The sequence below is a fragment of the Sorex fumeus genome, unplaced genomic scaffold (assembly GCF_029834395.1).
Source record: "Sorex fumeus unplaced genomic scaffold, SorFum_2.1 ptg000003l, whole genome shotgun sequence".
Lineage (NCBI taxonomy): Eukaryota > Metazoa > Chordata > Mammalia > Eulipotyphla > Soricidae > Sorex > Sorex fumeus.
The window spans coordinates 12,993,567-13,013,508 of record NW_026606060.1 but is presented as its reverse complement, the minus strand read 5'-3'; the positions used below and the strand labels follow the sequence as shown (position 1 = coordinate 13,013,508).

At 38.9% G+C, this 19,942-nt stretch overlaps 1 protein-coding gene across 4 annotated transcripts in view; it reads right to left on the bottom strand.

The window, feature by feature from the left end:
- CTNNA2 (catenin alpha 2) overlaps positions 1–19,942 on the bottom strand; it is a 1,325,246-nt gene that overhangs the window by 883,729 nt on the left and 421,575 nt on the right. For all 4 annotated transcript variants that reach the window (XM_056119733.1, XM_056119735.1, XM_056119745.1 and 1 more), the window contains exons 5-6: positions 10,562–10,681; positions 3,327–3,593 (exon numbers count right to left, since the gene is read on the bottom strand). In XM_056119733.1, the coding sequence (XP_055975708.1) occupies positions 3,327–3,593; positions 10,562–10,681 (387 nt within the window). The remainder of the gene's footprint in view (positions 1–3,326; positions 3,594–10,561; positions 10,682–19,942) is intronic.

Sequence of the window (19,942 nt, the reverse complement as noted above, 5' to 3'; positions counted from 1 at the left end):
ATTGTATAACTGAAACCCAAGCACAAAAATTTAGAAGTCTATAACTGTACCTCATCGTGTTTCACTAATAAAATAATGTTAAAAAAATAAAATAAAAAAATAAAGATGCGTGGAAAAGATAGAAAACAACAATGACAACAACAAAAAATATATTTTAATGATCTTTCTTTTAAAAAAATAAAAATGCATTAGATAATACTTTATGCAATTTATACAGCTTGAGTACTAGTAAGTAATATTTTGTTTTATCACAATCAATATACCACTGTTATTTATTAAGTTATAATTAATAAATTACTTGACTAACGTAATTTAACATATCTAGTTCAGTAATATATAATTGGGAACTAATATGGATAATAGGAAAAACAAAAGTTACTTAAATATAGAATATGTAGGTAATGAAATATATTAGGTAAATTAAATTTATAGAATTAATTTTATAAAAAAAACATATTCTGGGGGGCCAGGAACATACATGCCCTGGGTTAGGGCATACATGCCATGGTTACAGACATGCATGCAGCAGACAATAGGACAATACCTGGCACATGTGCCCAGCACTGCAGGCTGCAAGCTATGAAGATTCACAAGCATCCATGGGGTCCCTGTAAATCCTGGCATCACAGGATCCCCTGAGCAATATTTGGGAGAACCATCCCTCTTCCTCCAAGTGAAAAATAAGAATTCATATGTTAACCCCTCCAAGCCTTATTCGCTTGAGAATATGTCATGACACAGAGAAAGATAGCCCAAAGTTTAGAAAGTCAGGACACTTTGCTAATAGATTTTCCCCACATGGATCAAAGTCATATTTTATTAATACAGAGGCTGTCTTGATACTCTATGGATGCCTCCACATTGAAACCCACTCTTGGGAAAGCCTCCTTCGATGAAAATAGTTTGGATACACACGCACCTGCATGCTTGGGCAGAAGGTGGCAGCAGCTGATGGGCTCAGACAATCCTCCAAGCGAGATCTTTAGAGATACGCTAGATTTTATTTTTGTCACATCCTCACTTAGGTTTAATTATGCTTTACTATAAATTATTATTAGAACAATACAACTGTGTCAAAATAGGACTGAATCATCCATTTTTATGTTTAAAACCCCCATTTCACAAAAGAACTTTAATAAAGCTTTCAATTTACCACTCTGTTTCAAAGGCTTCGGCTTTTGTTATTTCTGATAGTTATATCTTAGTGTTTTAATATCTGGATATCTGACCTGCTCATGTTTCTTATAACATGGGTCTATTCATTTTTTTAGAAAAAAGAAATTTATTATTATTCTAAATTAAAAAACAAAAGAAAAATACTTCTTCTAGGATTTCCTGAAGGATTGTCTAAATATTATAAAAGTCAACAGACTGGTACAAAAGTGCCAATAGTTTTCATACTGGGATTATGACATCATTTACCCAAGAGTAGAAAGTTTTCTTAATAGACATGCCCTTTCTATCACACAATTGCTTCTAAAACACATATACAATTAGAAAATGAAATTACAACAAGTATTTGCATTGCTTATTCTGTAAAAGTATCTTTCCCCTTATTTTTATACTATGGGAATCTAGTAATGTCTGTATGTTTATTTAGAAATTGATAATCTTTCTGTAAGTTCCAATGGATTTTAAGTACCTCTTAAAATATTGTGAGTGCAAGTACTTACAAAATTCCAACTTAGTGTGAAATTTTAAATGTTTTATATTTAATCTTTATAAAGAACCTTAAGACACTAAAAAAAATACCATAAGAAACAGTATATAATCAGTATATTTAAAGTTTAACATATATTAACTAAAACTACAAGTCCTCTGTGAAAATTTTTAAGATCAATGTTTAAGATAAAATGCTATACTCATTCCTCTATTCTATTTTAAAACTTCATACCTTGAATGATTATTACTCTGATATTCTTTATCTTTGCAAGGTATGGATAACCCAGGTGGTGCCCAAGGGGTCTGGAGCACTTACAGCAATTCTGGGTCAATCAGTACAGAGAGTTCAAAATCAGGGGCTTGAGAATGAGGCACTGTGGGGTCTTGCACTGCCAAGGCACTCTGGCAATGCTGATAACCCTCTAGTTTTGACCCTCAATAGTGTGAGGTGCTGGGGATTGAACAGGGGTCCCACAATGTGTGTGTGTGTGTGTGTGTGTGTGTGTGTGTGTGTGTGTCTGTGTGTGTGTCTGTGTTTGGTGCCAGGGATATAGTCCTTATTCTCTATTCCATCAGACAGTCCTGTGCCAGAAACTATATCAACCCACCCCCCCAAAAAAAACTGTAAAATAACATATTTCCTTCTAGTTCCCTAAAACCTTATGTTTTATCACACAAAAAATATTCAATTCTAGTCTATATACAGGAAAGTATAAGTCTGAAGCAGGTACCATTTTTTAAGAATTTTTTTATAGTTTTCACAATATGTGCAGGCTCCCTCTGAACACAGACCACACTCAACTGATTCCCAACTTCTCATAGATAAGGGGGCCTGCATCCTGCCTGACTCAGCACAAGCAGAGGGCTGTGCATATGGAGTGTCACTTTGATGCCCCAACTCTACCCTGGCAGAGTGCATCCCTCTGTCTCCATCATCTCCCTGCATCCTGAGTGACTAATACACAGCCCTAGGAAGAACAAGAAACGGGAAACTCAGGGGACTAGCAGAGTCATTGGCCTTTCAGGCCAGTGTGTGAAAGAGCAGGATCCCATGTGGGACATTCACGTGCCACTGCGGTAAAGACCAGTTCTTCATCGGGGACCCACACAGAGACAATCTCCTACAGGACTGTCCTGGACAGTTCTCCCTTTGTTAATAAAGATAATCTCTCAAAGAATGAAAATGAAGTCACTGAAACTGCCCATGAGGTAGGAATGATAACAGTGCATAGGGCTTCTATTTGCATAGTCCTCATAAGAGTAACAGTTCATTGTGGTAATGCCTTGAATTGCACAACAACAAGCGTTGTCAATATACCAAATAGCAATAATCAATAAAACATGATGCACTTACCTTACTACCAAAAGAGTCTATGAGAGGGAAACTAATGTTTATTACCGGGGGTCCCCTTCACTCCCACATATTTATTTATTTTTTATGAAAGCAGACACACTAGGCATTCTCTGCTGGCCACATCACACCCAGCCAGGTGTGCCCCCTTTCTCTTTTATGCTCTGTCCCCCTCTTTCCACTCCCCTCTCTCTTTATGTCCTTCCACACCCCCACCCCTTTCATTTTTCTAAATAAAGCCCTCTTACTTCGAAAATCAGAGAAATAAAAGAAAGCAAACACCGTAGTCTATTATCCTCTGCCAGATACTTACGTCGAATTCATTCAGAGCTGCGGCCAGTTCGCCAATGCCTGTGTGGCCTTTGCCTTCCTCAGTGGGCGACGTGGCCTGAGCGGCATTAGAGATGCCGGCGATGGCCTCCTGGACTTGCTTGAAGACATAGTCCCGGTTGGCTCTGGTGGCAGCAACGTCCGGGTGACGGAGGAAGGCCTGGGAGGCCGTGTAGAGCATTGTGGCGTTCTTCTTGAGAGCTCCGCGGGCCGCTGCCATCTCATCTCGGCAGTGCGGGTCCTTCAGCTCCTGCGGGGGCAAAATACCACACATCACATAGCCATGGGGTTTGGCAAAGGCGCATCTGTGATGGAGTTCAAAGACGCTCTGAACTACACTCCATTTTACACAGTCTCTCTCTGGCTCACTCACTTACAGGCCCCTGAATGCATATTTTTCTGTGTGAATATTTGAAACAACCCTGCGCTGCCCCCCCTTTCTTTCACCAGACATGACCTATATTCTAGAATGCACATTTCTCCCAGCTCTTGGAATCCGTGTCCCCTTCTGTCTGCTTCTACTTCCCTCTATACTGAACACTCATTCTTATGCTATCATTTTATTAAACTGGTGTATTATTTATCTATCATAATACTCACACATGTTTCCGTTTCATGCTGTATGTTTAGTAACAATCGTAAGACCTGTCTATCAAGGGACTAGTATGACAATAATAGTTGGAAATGATCACACTGGACAAGAACTGAATATTAACGGTAGGTAAAGGGATATTCATTGTAACCTTTCAGTATCTGTATTGCACACCACAATGCCGCAATAGGAGAGGGAGGGAGAGAAAGAGAGGTGGAGGGAGGGAGCAGAAAGAGAGACAGACAGACAGACAGACAGACAGAGTGTGTGTGTGTGGGGAGGATCTCTGCCATAGAAGCAGGCTGGGGGAGGGTGATGTGAGGAAAACTGCAGACACTGGTGCTGGGAAATGTACACTGATGGAGGGATGGATATTGGAATATTGTATGATCAGTCACGGTCACAGTCCTCCCGTTGTTTATCGATTTGCTCAAGCGGGCCCAGTAACATCTCCATCATGAGACTTGTTGTTACTGTGTTTGGCATATCGAGTACATCACGGGTACCTTGCCAGGCTCTGCCGTGCGGGCGAGATACTCTAGGTAGCTTGCCGGGCTCTCCGAGAGGGGCAGAGGAATCAAACTCAGGTTGGCCATGTTGGCCGCTTGTAAGGCAAACACCCTACCCCTGTGCTATCGCTCCAGTCCGACCTAATTATAAACAGTGTTGTAAGGGTTTATCTCAGTTATTCAATTAAAAAATCTTAAAAAAAAAAGAACCCTGTGGGCTGGAACGATAGCACAGCAGGTAGAGCATTTGCCTTGTACACAGCTGACCCGGATTCTATTCCCAGCATCCTATATGATCCCCTGAGCACTGCCAGGAGTAATTCCTGAGTGTAGAGCCAGGAGTAACCCCTGTGCATTATCAAGTGTGACCCAAAAAGCAAAAAAAGAAAAAAAAACTGTCTATCTTGGTCAATGTGTCTTTACTAATGAGTAGAGTGACTGACCTCTAAAAGATATTTTATAAATATAACTGAAAAAAATGTACACACCAAGTCACTAACAACATAAATGATTTACATTGGTCAAATTTAGTTAACAATGATGAAGTCCTCAACTATTGACAGTCTGCTTACATTTTAAATTACAATTACAATTACAAATATGTCTCCATTAGACTTCTGATGTTTAGTGCATCACTGCCATGATCATTTTTAAAATATGGTACACTAGGGGGAAAAATATAACCATAGGTTCAGAGCTATAGTTCACAGGTAATTTCTTGCCTTATGTGGAGCTGACATGGGTTCGATCCCCAGAACCCCATATGATTCCCACCAAGCATGCCAGGAATGAGTGCAGAGCCAGTAGTTAGCCCCCCAAAATAAACAAAAAATACCTTTAGTGGCAGATAAATCATAAAGTTTAAGGAAAAAAATAATAGATCAAAGCTAATCTGGTTTCTTTGTGATAAATATAATACTATACTATAATGTAAAAATATACTGTAAATATTAATTTATTCCTTCATTGTCTTCTATAAAGATTATTACTAAGAAAATGTTCACATCAGTTTTGGAAATTTTGAAGTTCCAGCTGTATTCATATAGAATGACTAGATGGACACCTCTAAGAAAACTATTTTTCCAATTTCAAAACATTATCAAAGGTTATTTGAACCACCAGAGAATTATTCATGTTTGTTCTTTGGGTATATGTCAGATGAATGGCCTGGCAAAAGTGAATTACATTATATCTTATATGGATCAAAATAATTCTAAGATAAGCAGTTTATACTTGCTATTTAGGATTATCAAGAAAAACTGATGACAAGATCAATTAACAGAATCATCTATCATCTTTTGATTAACCACTTATAGTTTTAGTCCAGTCAGCAACAATCGTTTCTAACTTGGGATTATTTCCTATTCTAAAGATGCATACAGAAAAACAGTTGACAAATATGTAAGTTTATTCTTTATGCCAGCCAATGATCTAGGGAGTGGCTTATAGGTTTCTCCTGGCTAACAAAATACCTGATCTGAAAATTCTGTATTACATTCCTCAGCATCTACTTAAAAAAAGAACAGAAAAGCAAAATGAAATCTGAATATTGAGGTGAGAGATGGGAGTACAGATCCTTTTCAGAAAGACACTTCAGCCACATTTTTAAAAACAGGAACAATAGGGGGACTAAGAGATAGTGCAATGGGTAGGGTGTTTGCCTTCCACATGGCTGACTGGGCTTCAATCTGTAGCACCCTAATGGTACCCTGAGCATCAGTAGGAGTCATCTCTTTGAGCAGACCTAGGAGTAAGCCCTAAGCAAAAAGACAAGTGTGAGCCCCAAAACAAGAAACAGAAACAATTAATATTGAATTATAAATAAGTAAACTTGAATAATTGGTTAAGCAAAATTAACAATAGGTTACATATTTAAACAAATTTCAAAAAAGTAAAGACAGATATGTGTAAGATAAACAAAAAATTAAAATTTAATATGCATAATTACAAGCATTGTATAATAATAAACATTTTACAACAGAAATAACTGTAAGGTGATACACAAAGATAATAATTAGTAGAACTGGGTTTTATTTTCCTTTTCAATCTTATAGTTTCTTCTAAGATTTCTTGAGAAACCTGACCTGAGAAACTAAAACAAAATTTTAATTTGATATGCTTAAACTAAAATTAACATAATTAAAATTGAAGTTTCAATGGAATGAAAGTAAATATTTGTGCAGATTCTCATGAGTATCTCATACATTCCAATCACTATGAATATGCTAGATGTTAACCACTCATATTTTAATCTACACTCCCCACTCCTCTTTCATTTGCAATTTCTACTTAGGTATCTCATAAGCATCTCAAAAATCAAATTAATGTATCTAAAAATTAAATATGTATTTTTTTCTTTTTTGGGGGGTGGGCACACCTGACAATGCTCCTGATCTGTGCTCAGGAATCATTCCTGGCCATCTTGGAGGACCACATGCAGTTCCGGGGATCAAACCCAAGTTGTTGACATGCAAGCCAGGCACTTTGCCAGCTGCACTGTTGCTCCTGCCCATGAAATATGTAATTTCTGACCCTTCCAGGCTCCATTTCCAGTTTTCGCTAACTCAGCAAATGTATCACCATTTATTGACTTGTTCAAACCAGAATATTAGAAATAAACTGATTACTGCCACTCCTTCCTGCCACATGTACAATTGAACAGCACATCCTGATCGTTCAATTTTCAAAATAAACTTCAACATTCCAACACAGTAACCGAGACCACAATCTCTTAAGACAACCTGACCAATCATAAACATTTTCACCTCACAGCTCCTTTTTGTTCAAGAAATGCCACACAATCAAAATTTTGAACTCAGATACAGCCACTGCACATTCGGACACCTTTCCCCATGACCAAATTCACAACCCCACATCCAGTTACATGCCCTAGTAATTTAAAAAGCTAGAGATGCGGGGGGAGTGGGGTGGTGGTGGGGGGGTGCTGGAGGGGGCAGAAATTAGAGATACAACTACCTTATGCCTCATCCCACTACAGTATCTTTTGTTTTGCAACATAGCTAAACAATTTAAGTGTCAACCTGAAAAGTTGATACCAAACTTGAAACCATTCAAATAGTAACCACTCACAATAAAATCAAACACTCCAAAGTTTTGGAGTGCCCTGACTTTTACATTAATTCTCAGACTCTCCATGGATCTCTGACATCCAGATTCACTGTGTTTTCTTCAGTTATTCAACAGTTCAACTGACTATTTGGTCACTGTGCTTCAGAATAACATTTCGGCAGACCACACCAGACTCCACTTAAGAGAGAATCTCTGGCTTGCTTTCAAGTCCATTGGTGTTCTCCCTCGAACACTAATATCATAAATCTCGCTCTTTTACTGCTTTTTTTCCACTCAGGAGAGGCCCACTTTCTCTCTTTCTCTCTTCTCAAATCTAAGTAAACTTTGTTTATATATATATATATATATATATATATATATATATATACACATATTGCTTCACAGGAAAGAAAAAAAAAGAAAGAAAAAGAAAAGATTCAGCTGAAAACAAAAAAAAACATTAAAATAATCACACAAATTAAAACCATCATTTTATGTTTGGTCACACAAACAGTATTGTATGATCTTTCGGAACTAAGAGATTTTAATCAGGTTTGTAATATGAACATCACTTCAGCTGGGGAGAGAGTAAACAATCAATACACTTTTTTTTGCAAAGTATTTCTTTTGTTGGTTATAGGGAAGCTTCGGTAACGTCATAAGGAATTCCCCAAATATTAAAAAAAGTCTGAGAAAAATCTAAATCAGCTTTCATGGTCTTGGTGGGCCCCAGGATATTCTGAAGTGGCTAGATGGGAAACCGAATAAATGGGAGAGGGGAAAAAGCATGAGAAGAGGGTTTCAATTCATAGGACAAGGAGGTCACAGGAAGAAATGTGTCATAAATGGCTCACAGTCATTAAAAGATCAGAAAAACCGATCTAGTCTAATGTTTGTCAACTTTTCTTACACCCGTGGACTGAGAAAAAGGGAAATAATTTGCAGACCAGGTGATGACTAAAACAGAAATAAAACCAATCTAGACTGCATTTTATTGATTAAATCAAACAGTATGGAATCACAATTATTAACTAATGCATCATCTGCATCACACCCACCAACTGGCCCCCTGGCACCGTGTAATCCCATCAATGGCCAAGACTCAGAGACTATAAAACCCAGCTCTCTGAAAAGAACAGTGCAGTCTCCTGCCCCCGCGCCTGGCTGTCCTTGCCGGGGCCCCTTGGAGAGTAGCGAGTTGAGCTTTCCTCCCCGCCCCGACCAGGGCTCCGGCAGCCGAAGACCTCCAGCACCAGCCACCACCATGCTGAGACCACTCTCCGCACACATGAAGGTACTGGCAGAGGAACAAAGGCAAGCGGGTCCTGGGGCTGAGATCTCCAAGCCTACTCGGATCGGGGCTGAGCATCCTCCACCCAGATCCTCCGAATTCCAGTAGGCAGGGGTCACACCCACCAACTGGCCCCCTGGCGCCATGTAATCCCATCAATGGCCAAGACTCAGAGACTGTAAAAACCAGCTCCCGGAACCACGTGGCCACATTCACAGCCTCGCGACATCTTATTATGACATCTTATTATCTCATTCCTACTTTGGACAAACTGGCAGGCTACCGAATGTAATCTGCCCACATGGCAGAGTCTGGCAAACTCTCCGTGGCGTACCCAATATGCCAAATACCAGTAACAATGATGGGTCTCATTCTCCTAAAGAGCCTTGAATATAGCACTTTCTTAAAAATCTCAGGGCTAGGATGAAGGAGACATTACTGGGGCCTGCTCGAGGCATCATCTGCAAATTGCCTTTACTGGGGGAAAATTATTGGCAGACCACCAGGAAATTTCCACAGACTGACCACAGTTTGTTGAAGAGCTGGGGTCTCAAAAATAAGTAAAAAAAAAGAGTTTTAAGGCAATGGACTGTTAGTATAGGGGTTAAGGATTTTTCTTGCATGCAGGCCACCTAGATTTAATCCTAGCATTACCAGGCGTGATGCACAAGCACAGAGCCAGAAGTAGGGTCTGGGCACAGACCAGGGTAGTCCGTGCATACCAGGCACTGAATACCCCAAAAGAAAGAATCTTTACTGACCTGGCGTATCTGGGCATTGTTTTAAGACGTTTTTTTTTGGCTTTTTGGGTTAGACTCGATGATGCTGAAGGGTTACTTCTGGCTCTGCACTCAGGGATCACTCCCGGCAGTGTTTGGGGGACCATATGGGATGCCTTGGATCGAATCTGGGTCGGCCACGTGCAAGGCAAACATGCTATACACTACTCCATTGCTCTGGCCCCTGGGGAATGTTTTACATTCTTGAGAACACAGTTTTAGTGCTACCTAATAGAAAAATTGAGTTGGCTAAAACAGAGGGGCTTCTCTCCAAAGACAGAAGATGCCAGAGCAGTTAACAAAATAGTTAATGCTCCCCTATAACAGCCCCCCTTCTTCCTCTGTGCTAATGTTCTTTCTATAGTCTTCTCTTTCTCTTACATAAAAGTTTCATACCACGTACTTCCATGGTTGGGAAGTTGTGTGGTGGTGTCCACAAGTCCAGAAAGTAAAAATATGGGGAGGAGGGAGCACCCCAGAAAGTCAAAACAGCAGCCCACCTAAATGAGGTATTTTTATTTGACTCGGGAGCTTGCCCTAGAGTGAACAAAAACTTATTATTTTTTGGGGGGGTCACACCCAGTGATGCACAGGGCTTACTCCTGGTTCATGCAGTCAGGTATTACTCCTGGCGGTGCTCAGGGGACTATATGGGATGCTGGGAATTGAACCCAAGTTGGCCTCGCGCAAGGCAAACATTCTACCTGCTGTGCTATCACTCCAGCCCTAAAAACTTATTTTTTCGTGCAGCAGAGCAGCTATGTCAAGAAAGTGGGTTCCAGAGGAACCCCCACAGTGGCAGCACGACTGACTCTTCTGTTTACTTTTTCCTTTCTTTTATGGAAGAGAAAGCACTCTTTTCATAGTCTGAGCACTTGCTAGCACACACACGCAGTGGATCTTCGGTCAGATGGAGGGCTGAAAGGGTCAAATGAAAAACAAGTATTTTGTCCGCAGGTCCTCCTAAAACATCCCCACCTGTTGTCTTCTTGCCGCGACGTAGTTAAGTTTCACCATCTCCTTCCCAAATTCCTTAAAGCGATTTGCGAGATCTTGCTCATTTGTAGCATTTTTAACAGCTTCCAGGGCTTCCTCTACCTGTGGTGGAGGAGGGAGGCAAAAAGAAATGATCATTACAAAAAACAGTGAAGCACAGTATACACGGTTGTTTGTAAAATTAGAAACACTATTAGAATGAGCAAATAATGTGCAAATAGAACCCCTAACAAACACATATGATTAGAAAAAAAGTAGCACAGCGTTAGGGCATTCGCCTTACAAGCGGCCAAGATGGCCAACCCGAGTTCTATTCCTCCGCCCCTCTCGGAGAGCCCGGCAAGCTACCGAGAGTATTCGATGTGCCAGACACAGTAACAACAAAGTCTCCAGTGGAGACGTTACTGGGCCCGCTCGAGCAAATATCTGCTTAAGAATTATAAAATATAGATCATACATATATAAGTTGATAAATGCTGGAATTTTAGATCATTTGATTGACTTTGCTGATTGCATTTTATTTATTTTTTAAAATATTTTGAGCATTACAAAGCTTTTCATGATTGGATATCAGTCATACAGTGTTCCAACATCCATCCCTCTACCCATGTACATTTCCCAGCACCAGTGTCTGCAGGTTCCCTCCCATCACCCCCCATCCTACCCCCTGCCCGCCTCTACGGTAGGTTCGTTTCTTCTCTCTCTCTCTCTCTCTCTCTCTCTCTGACATTGTCTTTTGCAATATTGCTACTGAAAAGTTATCAAGAATATCCCTTACCTACTTTTAACCCTCAGATCTCGTCCAACGTGATCATTCCCAGCTATCATCATACTGGTTTCTTCTCTATCTTACCTACCCTCAGCCCCCCACACACTTGTGGTTATTCCCAACCATTGACCAGTCCTCCTAACACTTGTTTACCTTGGCCATGGATATTATTCTATTGCATGTGATTCTGATAAGCAATATAAACTTCTAGTTTCAAGTGATTTTTTTTCTGGTATGGAATTTTGATCCAGTTCTAGAAATCTTCAGAGAATAAAGTGGTTTGCAAACAAAAAATTAGAGAACCTGCTGAAAGTTTTACACAGCTTGACTCTGCCAAGTGCAGGCTGGCAACACATCCAAGTCTAAATTAAAGGAACTGTAATTTTAAACTGAGTTTACACCTTACCAACTGCCAAAAGAAAGAGAAAAAATCAGCCCCGAGAAACAATGCCCCATTTCCACCCCCTCCAGATGCCCAGCTTCCAGATTCTTGCGAACTGTTTCATGGAACTTTCCCAGAGTGGTCTTAACCTTGATCTAAAAATTTCTCTAGGAATTATTTTATGAGGAGAGATAGTATAGGGGTAAGGCACCTGCCTTGCAAGTTACCAACCCGTGTTTGATTCCTAGTACAGCATATGTTTCTCTGAACACTACCAGAAGTTATCCCTGAGCACAGAACCAGGAGTAAGTCCTGAGCCTAGCTGTGTGTGGCCCAATGGCCTCCGACCCCCCAATAAAGAATTTCTTTACAAATAATGTAAACATTCTAGAGGTATTACAGTCTCCTCCCCTCTAGAATGATTATAATATCCATGTAATCGATTAAACTTAAGACTGCATTGTGAAATAATTTATTGAATAATGGTCAGAAAAGTGGCATCTTTGTAAAAATAATTTTATCAACAGAGTTGACTAAACACAGAGTACTTAATGAATAGGATACATGTTTGAAAACGCAAAAGGTCTTAGATATAAAGGCATCTTAATAGAGGCCACAATTAGTAAAAAAAAAAAGGGCAGAAGGAAGAAAGAGTAATGGACCTACTTCAGAATTCAGATTGGCTCTTGAAATTTGAATCCATATCAAAGTAGAATCTGCAAACAGTTCACTGGTAATGTGGAAGCAGAAATTACCACTAAGATAGCTGGAAATGCCAATGAATTAATGTAGTCCGAGGTAGAGAGATACAGCTTTAGTTAAGATTGACAGTGACAGAGGAGCTAATTCAACTTATCGACTTTCACTGAGAATAGTGTATAAACATAAACCAGAGAAAACAGATACCTTCAAACGTTTTACTCCATAGATATCATAGTAGTATTCAATTTACTAAGAAGGCTAACTCATTCTCTGAAAGAAATCTCTATATCAAGTGAGGGAAACGATTCAGAAGAATTGTAACCTAAGCACTATATAAAACAGTTTTTTACTGTCTATGGAAATTCTACATTTTTTCCTAATTGTAAAGATAGAAAATGATTATTTAGTTCTTTAATGTTAGTCTTTTCAGACTCTAAAGAAAGAAATGTCCAAAAAAAAGTATCTTAAAAGGGGACTGTTGTGTGTTGGGTTGTTTTTAGATGCAAGAATAAAATGACATTTTATGGTATTGAAATGGACCATTTAAACCAGTTGCAGAGTTTAATGGGACGCCTGTATCTCAATCATTAAAACAACAAATTGGCCTCGCCTTCCTTTCTAATACAGTTATAATCTTCCCATTATGGCTATTAACAACATCATTAAGAGGACAGATCTTTGATATTAATTTCCTCCTGCTGCTTCCTTGAATTGTAAATCTTTTCTTAGGACATAAAAACCTGTTACCAGGAAGAGCGAAATAATTATCTCAGAGGGAGCTAAACATTGCATTTGACTTCAAGTATATAGATAAAATAATCTTTTTAGTGGTTGGTCATCACGCTGCTTTAGAGTATTTTGTTGTGTTACACATAACTCATTCTCTCCGAAAAATCCAGTTACTGATTTAAATCTAAATATTAACTCTACAAGATTCTTTTTTTTTCCAGTGAGAAAGCTCATGTTTTATTTTTCAATTTATTAATTTTAAGATAAAATATTTTAATATTGTATGTCAAAAACCCAGCTACGAATAACTTTGCAATTCATGATATTTAATAAAATAATTTTTTTAATCCATTCTATTTTTTAAAAAATTTTATTAGTAAATCATGGTGGATCTCGTCTACACAATTCTTTTGGAAAGAAGCACCAATGATGTGTGCTGAGTGCACAAGAGTAGACTCAGTCATATTCCGTGATTTTGGGTTGTTTTTATTTTTTGTTAGTTTTCTTTTTAAAATAGGGGGTCCAGGAATCAGTTCTGGAGATGCTTGATTCAGCAACATCGACTGGACCAGTGCTAGCCCTCACAGTGCAGTGCAAGGTCTATGCTTGGTGGGACTCAAGAGCCACCGATGCTATGCCTAAAGGTGCTTGATGAACTCTGTAGTATGGGGGATGGAACACCAGGGCCTTGTACTGTCAGGTGTCCACCAACACCCACACTCAAACCTTAAAGAATCAGAGAGATGGTCCAATATTATAAAAATTTTAAAAATCATGGTTCTGGATCAAGGAGATACCGTAAGAGAATACAACACATATTTTGCATGGAAGTCCAGGATTTATCCCAAGCATTTTGGGGAGGATCTTTCTGCATTTGAACCACTCCTCTGTCATTTGTTTGCTCTATTATTCAGGGGAGCCACTTAAACTTTCCTTTTTGGGGAGGGGGAATAGCCAGTTGGGACACTACACTTAAACAACTCTTGACACATGGTTGATACTCAGGGGCTACTCTGGCTCCATACTCTGGAGTCATTCCTGGCAGTGCTCAAGGCACCACATGGGATGCTGGGTACTGGCCGCATGCAAAGCAAGTGCTCTACGTTCTGTATCATCACTCTACCCCACTACTTAATGTTTCTGACCCACAGTGCCTTCACTAATTAGATGAAGGTAATAGTATCTAAATGATGCATAGATTGCTAGAAGAAAAATTAAATATCAAGTAAAGAAGACTACCTGGCAATAATCAGAAGCCCCTGAAGCAGAAATACTAGTGTGCTCTATAAAATCTCTTAAAGGGATATGGCTATATCCAATTTTTTTACAGAGTGTCTAAGTCAGTATCTCAATTTCGTGGTTTAAATTGGGCATACTCATTTTGGTATATAAAATAAACAGATTTACAATTCATTTAACTAGCATCTATTAAGCACATACAGGCAGGCATATGGTGATGCAACTGGGACTGAATTAATGAGTCTGATCTTTCTCTTCCTAGACTGTGTGTTTTAGTTCTCGTGTCGATATATACTGCCCTCTCCAGGGCACTAAATCATTGCTGTTATGATTGTCATTTCTGTTTGGACAAATTAAACTCTTGTCAGTGTCCTACTATTGATATCCAGGTGATTAAATTTAAAGTGATGGATGAAATCACATAAATCATACATAACTCTCTTGTTACGATTAGATTTTACAGCTAAACAATATCTTGGAAATAGGAGTACTCAAAATAGGTGAATAAATGAATTTAAGATTTGACTTCTATTTGTTTAGTCAGATAATCTGATTTGATCACTGTATCAGAGCAATATCGATCTTTATTTTACTATCTCCAAAAGATAATCTGAACAGTGTGTGTGTGGGGGGGGCACATTCTGTGGTACTCAGTCTAATTCTTGGCTCTGTGCTCAAGGTTCATTCTTGGCAGTGCTCAGGGTACCATATACAATGGCAGAAATCAGAAACTGAGAGTCATACTAGCTCTAGCTGCCTAAGATATTTCACAGCAGAAGTTTGTATTTGTAAATAAGTAGCTTGCTCCTAAGCTCAGGCTTTTAACTCTTGGGTGTTGTCTTAGTTTCCAACAAAGAATGGGTATATAATGTTAATGGAACTTGAGCTAGGATTCTATTGATCAGATGGTTAGGAAGACTAAGAGCTTTGCCTCATATGATCAGTTCAGTCCCCAATTTCTAGTCTACTCATACTAACACTTTCTGAAGTCGGTCACTTTTCTACAATACACAGATCATTGCCTTTTTGATTACTGTCACTGTCACTGTCCTCCCATTGTTCATCAATTTGCTCAAGCGGGCCCAGTAATGGCTCCATTGTGACACTTGTTACTGTGTTTGGCATATTGAATACGTCACCAGTTGCTTGCCAGGCTTTGCCTGCGGGAGAGATACTCTGGGTAGCTTGCCGGGCTCTCCAAGAGGGGTGGAGGAATCGAACCCAGCTCAGTCGGGCTGGCTGCGTGCAAGGCAAATGCCCTACCGCTGAGCTATTGCTCCAGCCCTTTTGATCATTAAGGATGATAATGTCAATAATGTCAATAAAAGCACTAAAGTCACTTTCTATTTTCAATCTATGTCCCCTCTCCCCAAATCAAAAGACAACAAAACAAGACAGGACAGTAGTAGTAGGCTTGGCTCTGAGCAATGACAAAAAAAAGAGAAGTTGAGTAAGGATAAAGGTTGCCTATTTTACTATCCCAAATTCTAGGAAAAAGTTCTATAATCAAGGGTACCATGACCTAGCCTGGGGGTAGCACTGCACTGTAGTACTGTCCTCCCATTATTCATCCATTTGCTCGAGCAGGCGCCAATAACATCTCACAACAAATTGTGAGACTTGTTACTGTTTTTGGCATATCGAATATATTACGGGGAGCTTTCCAGGCTTTGCCATGCAGGCAAGATACTCTCAGTAGCTTGCTGGGCTCTCTGAGAGGGGAGGAGGAATCAAACCCAGGTCGTCGGCTGCGTACAAGGTAAAAGTCTCACCCTCTGTGCTATCGCTCCAGCCCAGCCTAGGGGTAGAAAATGTAATCGTTTTCTCTAATACGGGTATATCTAGATGAGTTTATGTGTAATGTCATACTAAGAATTAATAATATAATCTGATTACATTAGTTGGGGGCATGGGGAAAATAAATATCTTTATGATCACTGACTGAAATGTAGGATACCTTTAAAAATCTGAAACACCGCATATCAACTCAAACAATACATATGTCAAATGACTGCAGAATACGACAGGTGTCTCGCTAGGGGACCACCAGAAACTTTAACAATAAAAATGATTAAAACTAAGTATTTTAATGGGTTTTGATGTGTAAATATATTACTTAGGACATTAAATTCCCACCTTGCTGATAATGTGACCAGTTCTCAATCACTATTCTGTTTGACACAATGACAATAGCAAATACGTTTGCTATTATATGAATCCTTAACATATTTTAAAAAGAGCTTACCACTAAGGCACACACATATATTGTCTAACAACAACAACAAAAAAAAACAAAAAATGTGAATGTGGACTACCTGATTGTGAACTATCTGGCAGTCGTAACAACATAGTTCTTTGGATCACACCTGGTGATGTTAAGGGGTTGCTCCTGGCTCTGCACTTAGTATTTACTTCTGTCAGTACTACGGGACCATATGGGATGCCGGGGATCGAACCCAGTAGGCCATGTGCAAGGCAAATGCCCTACCTTCTGTGCTATCACTCCAAGCAACAACTATATTTTAAGGTACCTTGATGCAAATACACTAAAAAGTCATACAATATACATAGAATTTCCAATTTTATACGTATTTGTAGCCCATGAAATTTACTCACAATTATTCAATTGGCCAATAATTACCTATAGGGGTACAGGACAGAGAATGAAGATGGGTACTTAAGGAAAACTCATTGACTGGTGCTTTATCTACAAAATGAATTTGTGAAGAAAATTCTGATAGGAGCATAGTTATTTCTATGCTCGTGTAAGTTAGAATTAAGAAAAATCAGTATCTGAAAATAACAATGAAAAAATGACAAACTGCTGGAAAGGTTTTAAAAAGTTTTTTTTTAAATTCTCAATGATAAATATTTAGTGGTTATTATTCAATCTTGTGAACAAACAGAAAATCAGTCACATCATTATAAAGCACTGATAACTCTTTAACATTCCTATGGTATAGAAATTCAAATATATATAGAAAACCCTGAATAAAGATAAATATGGTCACTTCTCACCTGCTTCTTCAAAATATATAAATATATCTAAATCTTGAGTTAAATTAAGCAAATAGATACTTCAGGAAATACTTGATTAGTAGAGGATGTGCTTCTATGGTAGGGAAAAATGAATGTCAAAGAATATGAGTAAACAGAATGATGTCCCAAGTTCATGTTAAATGATTTGCTGCTGACATACTGAAGGTAGGGTAAGTATGAGTTAGCCTTGTTACTTGATACCCTGATCATCTTAAACCCAAAGTGCATCATTGACCACAACCAGGTGATTTGCTAACAACAATACTTGCAGTTCCCCACTATTTCCACAAGATAGCAACATTTACCACGTTTGACTGTTGAATCTGCTCTAAGTAGAACACTTGCGTTATTTAGTTAACTATCATTTTTAACTTAATTTTACTAGTGATAGTCTGACAGAACTACTTAATATCACTGGGTTGACTTTTCCATAGTTTTGTGCTAAATCTTTTTTTTAAACTTCCCTTAATCTGTTCTTCAGGAAGAAAATACAATTGACTCCATACTGTGCTGGATGCAATGATACCATCAGCAGACAGAGCTGGTCAAAAAAAGGTGCGTGGAGAGGCAGGTAGGTGAACTGGCAGCATTAGGTGCCATATACTATGTGCCAGAGTGGATTTTATGAGTACTTCCCATGTGTAGCAGCTCACAGGGGATATTCAGTCTATCATCACTCCCAGAATAAGGTTCTCGACAGCACAGACAAAAACCAAAACAAGATGGAAAGTTAATTTCTTTAGGTTCAGGTCTAAATACCATTGGTATGAGGAGACTGCTTACCTGTGCAAGGTTCTTCCCTAAAATATTTCATTTGAAGTCTAAGCCATTGGGAAGGGGAAGAGAGAACTTTATCCCCAGCTCACTTGAGAATGAAGTCATTTGTGGTGAGAAAGATGTATAGAAGACAGGTAGGCTTGAGGCACTCAGCCATCACTGCAACCTGCACATGATTCCAGAGCTGTGACAGTGGCACCCAAGCTCTTGTTTACTAAACACTCACCATGCACCTTCCTCAGGGATAACACTTCCGGGAATCTCACAGGAAATATCACCTTAATTAAAGTTCCATGCAACTCTAAGAGTTCTCACATCAGCCTCAAATGAAGAGGAAAATTGTCTGCTGTACAAGAAAGCTTATGTGGTAGGTTATGATACAGCTGGTCAAGGGACACTGAACTAAGATGAAATCTAGTCAATCTTACTCCACTAACAGTGAATCATAATATTGCAATTCCCCTTGTTATGCCCATGATGCCTCTTATCTTACAGCTTATCTAGTGTACAAGTGTTACCTTTAATTAATTTAGCTTTTGAGAGTCCACTCTGTGAGACAAATATGAGAAACAAGAAACATATTCCAAGAAAGCTTTGCTTTGTTCTTTGTTTTCTCAGACAAATGTTCTACCTGCTATGAGATTTTAAAATTATGGAACTCTGGTTGGAGATGTGAGAACTTCAGGATTTTCATAATTACATGAGCTAATTTATAGGTAATTTGGAAATCCCCACCTCTGAATTCAGGCAAGCTCAGTTAAAAAACTCTACCCCAAATATTTTGAAAGAGAGCACTTCAGAGTTTGCACATTTCTTAAGGAAACTCTCAAGACTAAACAAATCTGAGATGGAGGGTGTGGTAAGAATAAATTCTCACTAGTCATTATTCATATCACTTGCTCTCTCACTGTTCATTTCACTGACAAGGAAATTAAGAACATAAAAGTTGGCTTACAGAAGTATTAATCTAGGACTGGTTAGAACAAGAGCAACTAAGGGAAGAATAACTTGATTCCCCCCCAAAGCTCAAACAACCCAGGACCTAAAAACAAAACAAATGGAAACAAGAAGTGTCTCATAATTCAGATCTCATCAAGGAACAGTTCTGCATCCAGTTTAAGGTTGGTGTTAATTATCAGAAGTGAAATCCACTGAAGGAATGGAATAGAGATTTTTGGAGGTAGAAGTCATATTCCTCAGTTACATTACCTCAGTTCAAAGGGTGGAATCCTCATCCTCCTGGTTACAATGAGATACTAGCCACTATGTAAAGAAATGAAGAAGCCCTAGCAATGAAGGACAGGGAAGGCTCTCTCAGTCAACAGTACAGTAAAATTTGTGACTTGAGAATGGCTCCTTTGCCACTAGGAAACAAAACAAAAATAAATCATGCCACAGAGCACTTAAGATGGAGTTCTAAGGGCTCCAGATCATATAAGTGCTCAGAGAACAACTCCTGGTATGTTTGATGTTATGTTTGGAGTGAAAGTTTCAAATTTGGTTATAGGAGTGTGGTGGGGGATATTTCTAGGAATTGCGGATTTTTAAATCAGCGAACTGTGGTAAGCTCAAAGTCATGATCTATAGAAGTGACAGGCAAGAACAGGGTCAAAACACATTCAACACATGATTCATATTCAGCTGGTCTTTGGTAGTTATTAGTCCACTTGTGCCTTGAGCTCAACCTTACATCCCGAGACAGTTTTTTACTCTAGCTATAAGGTAA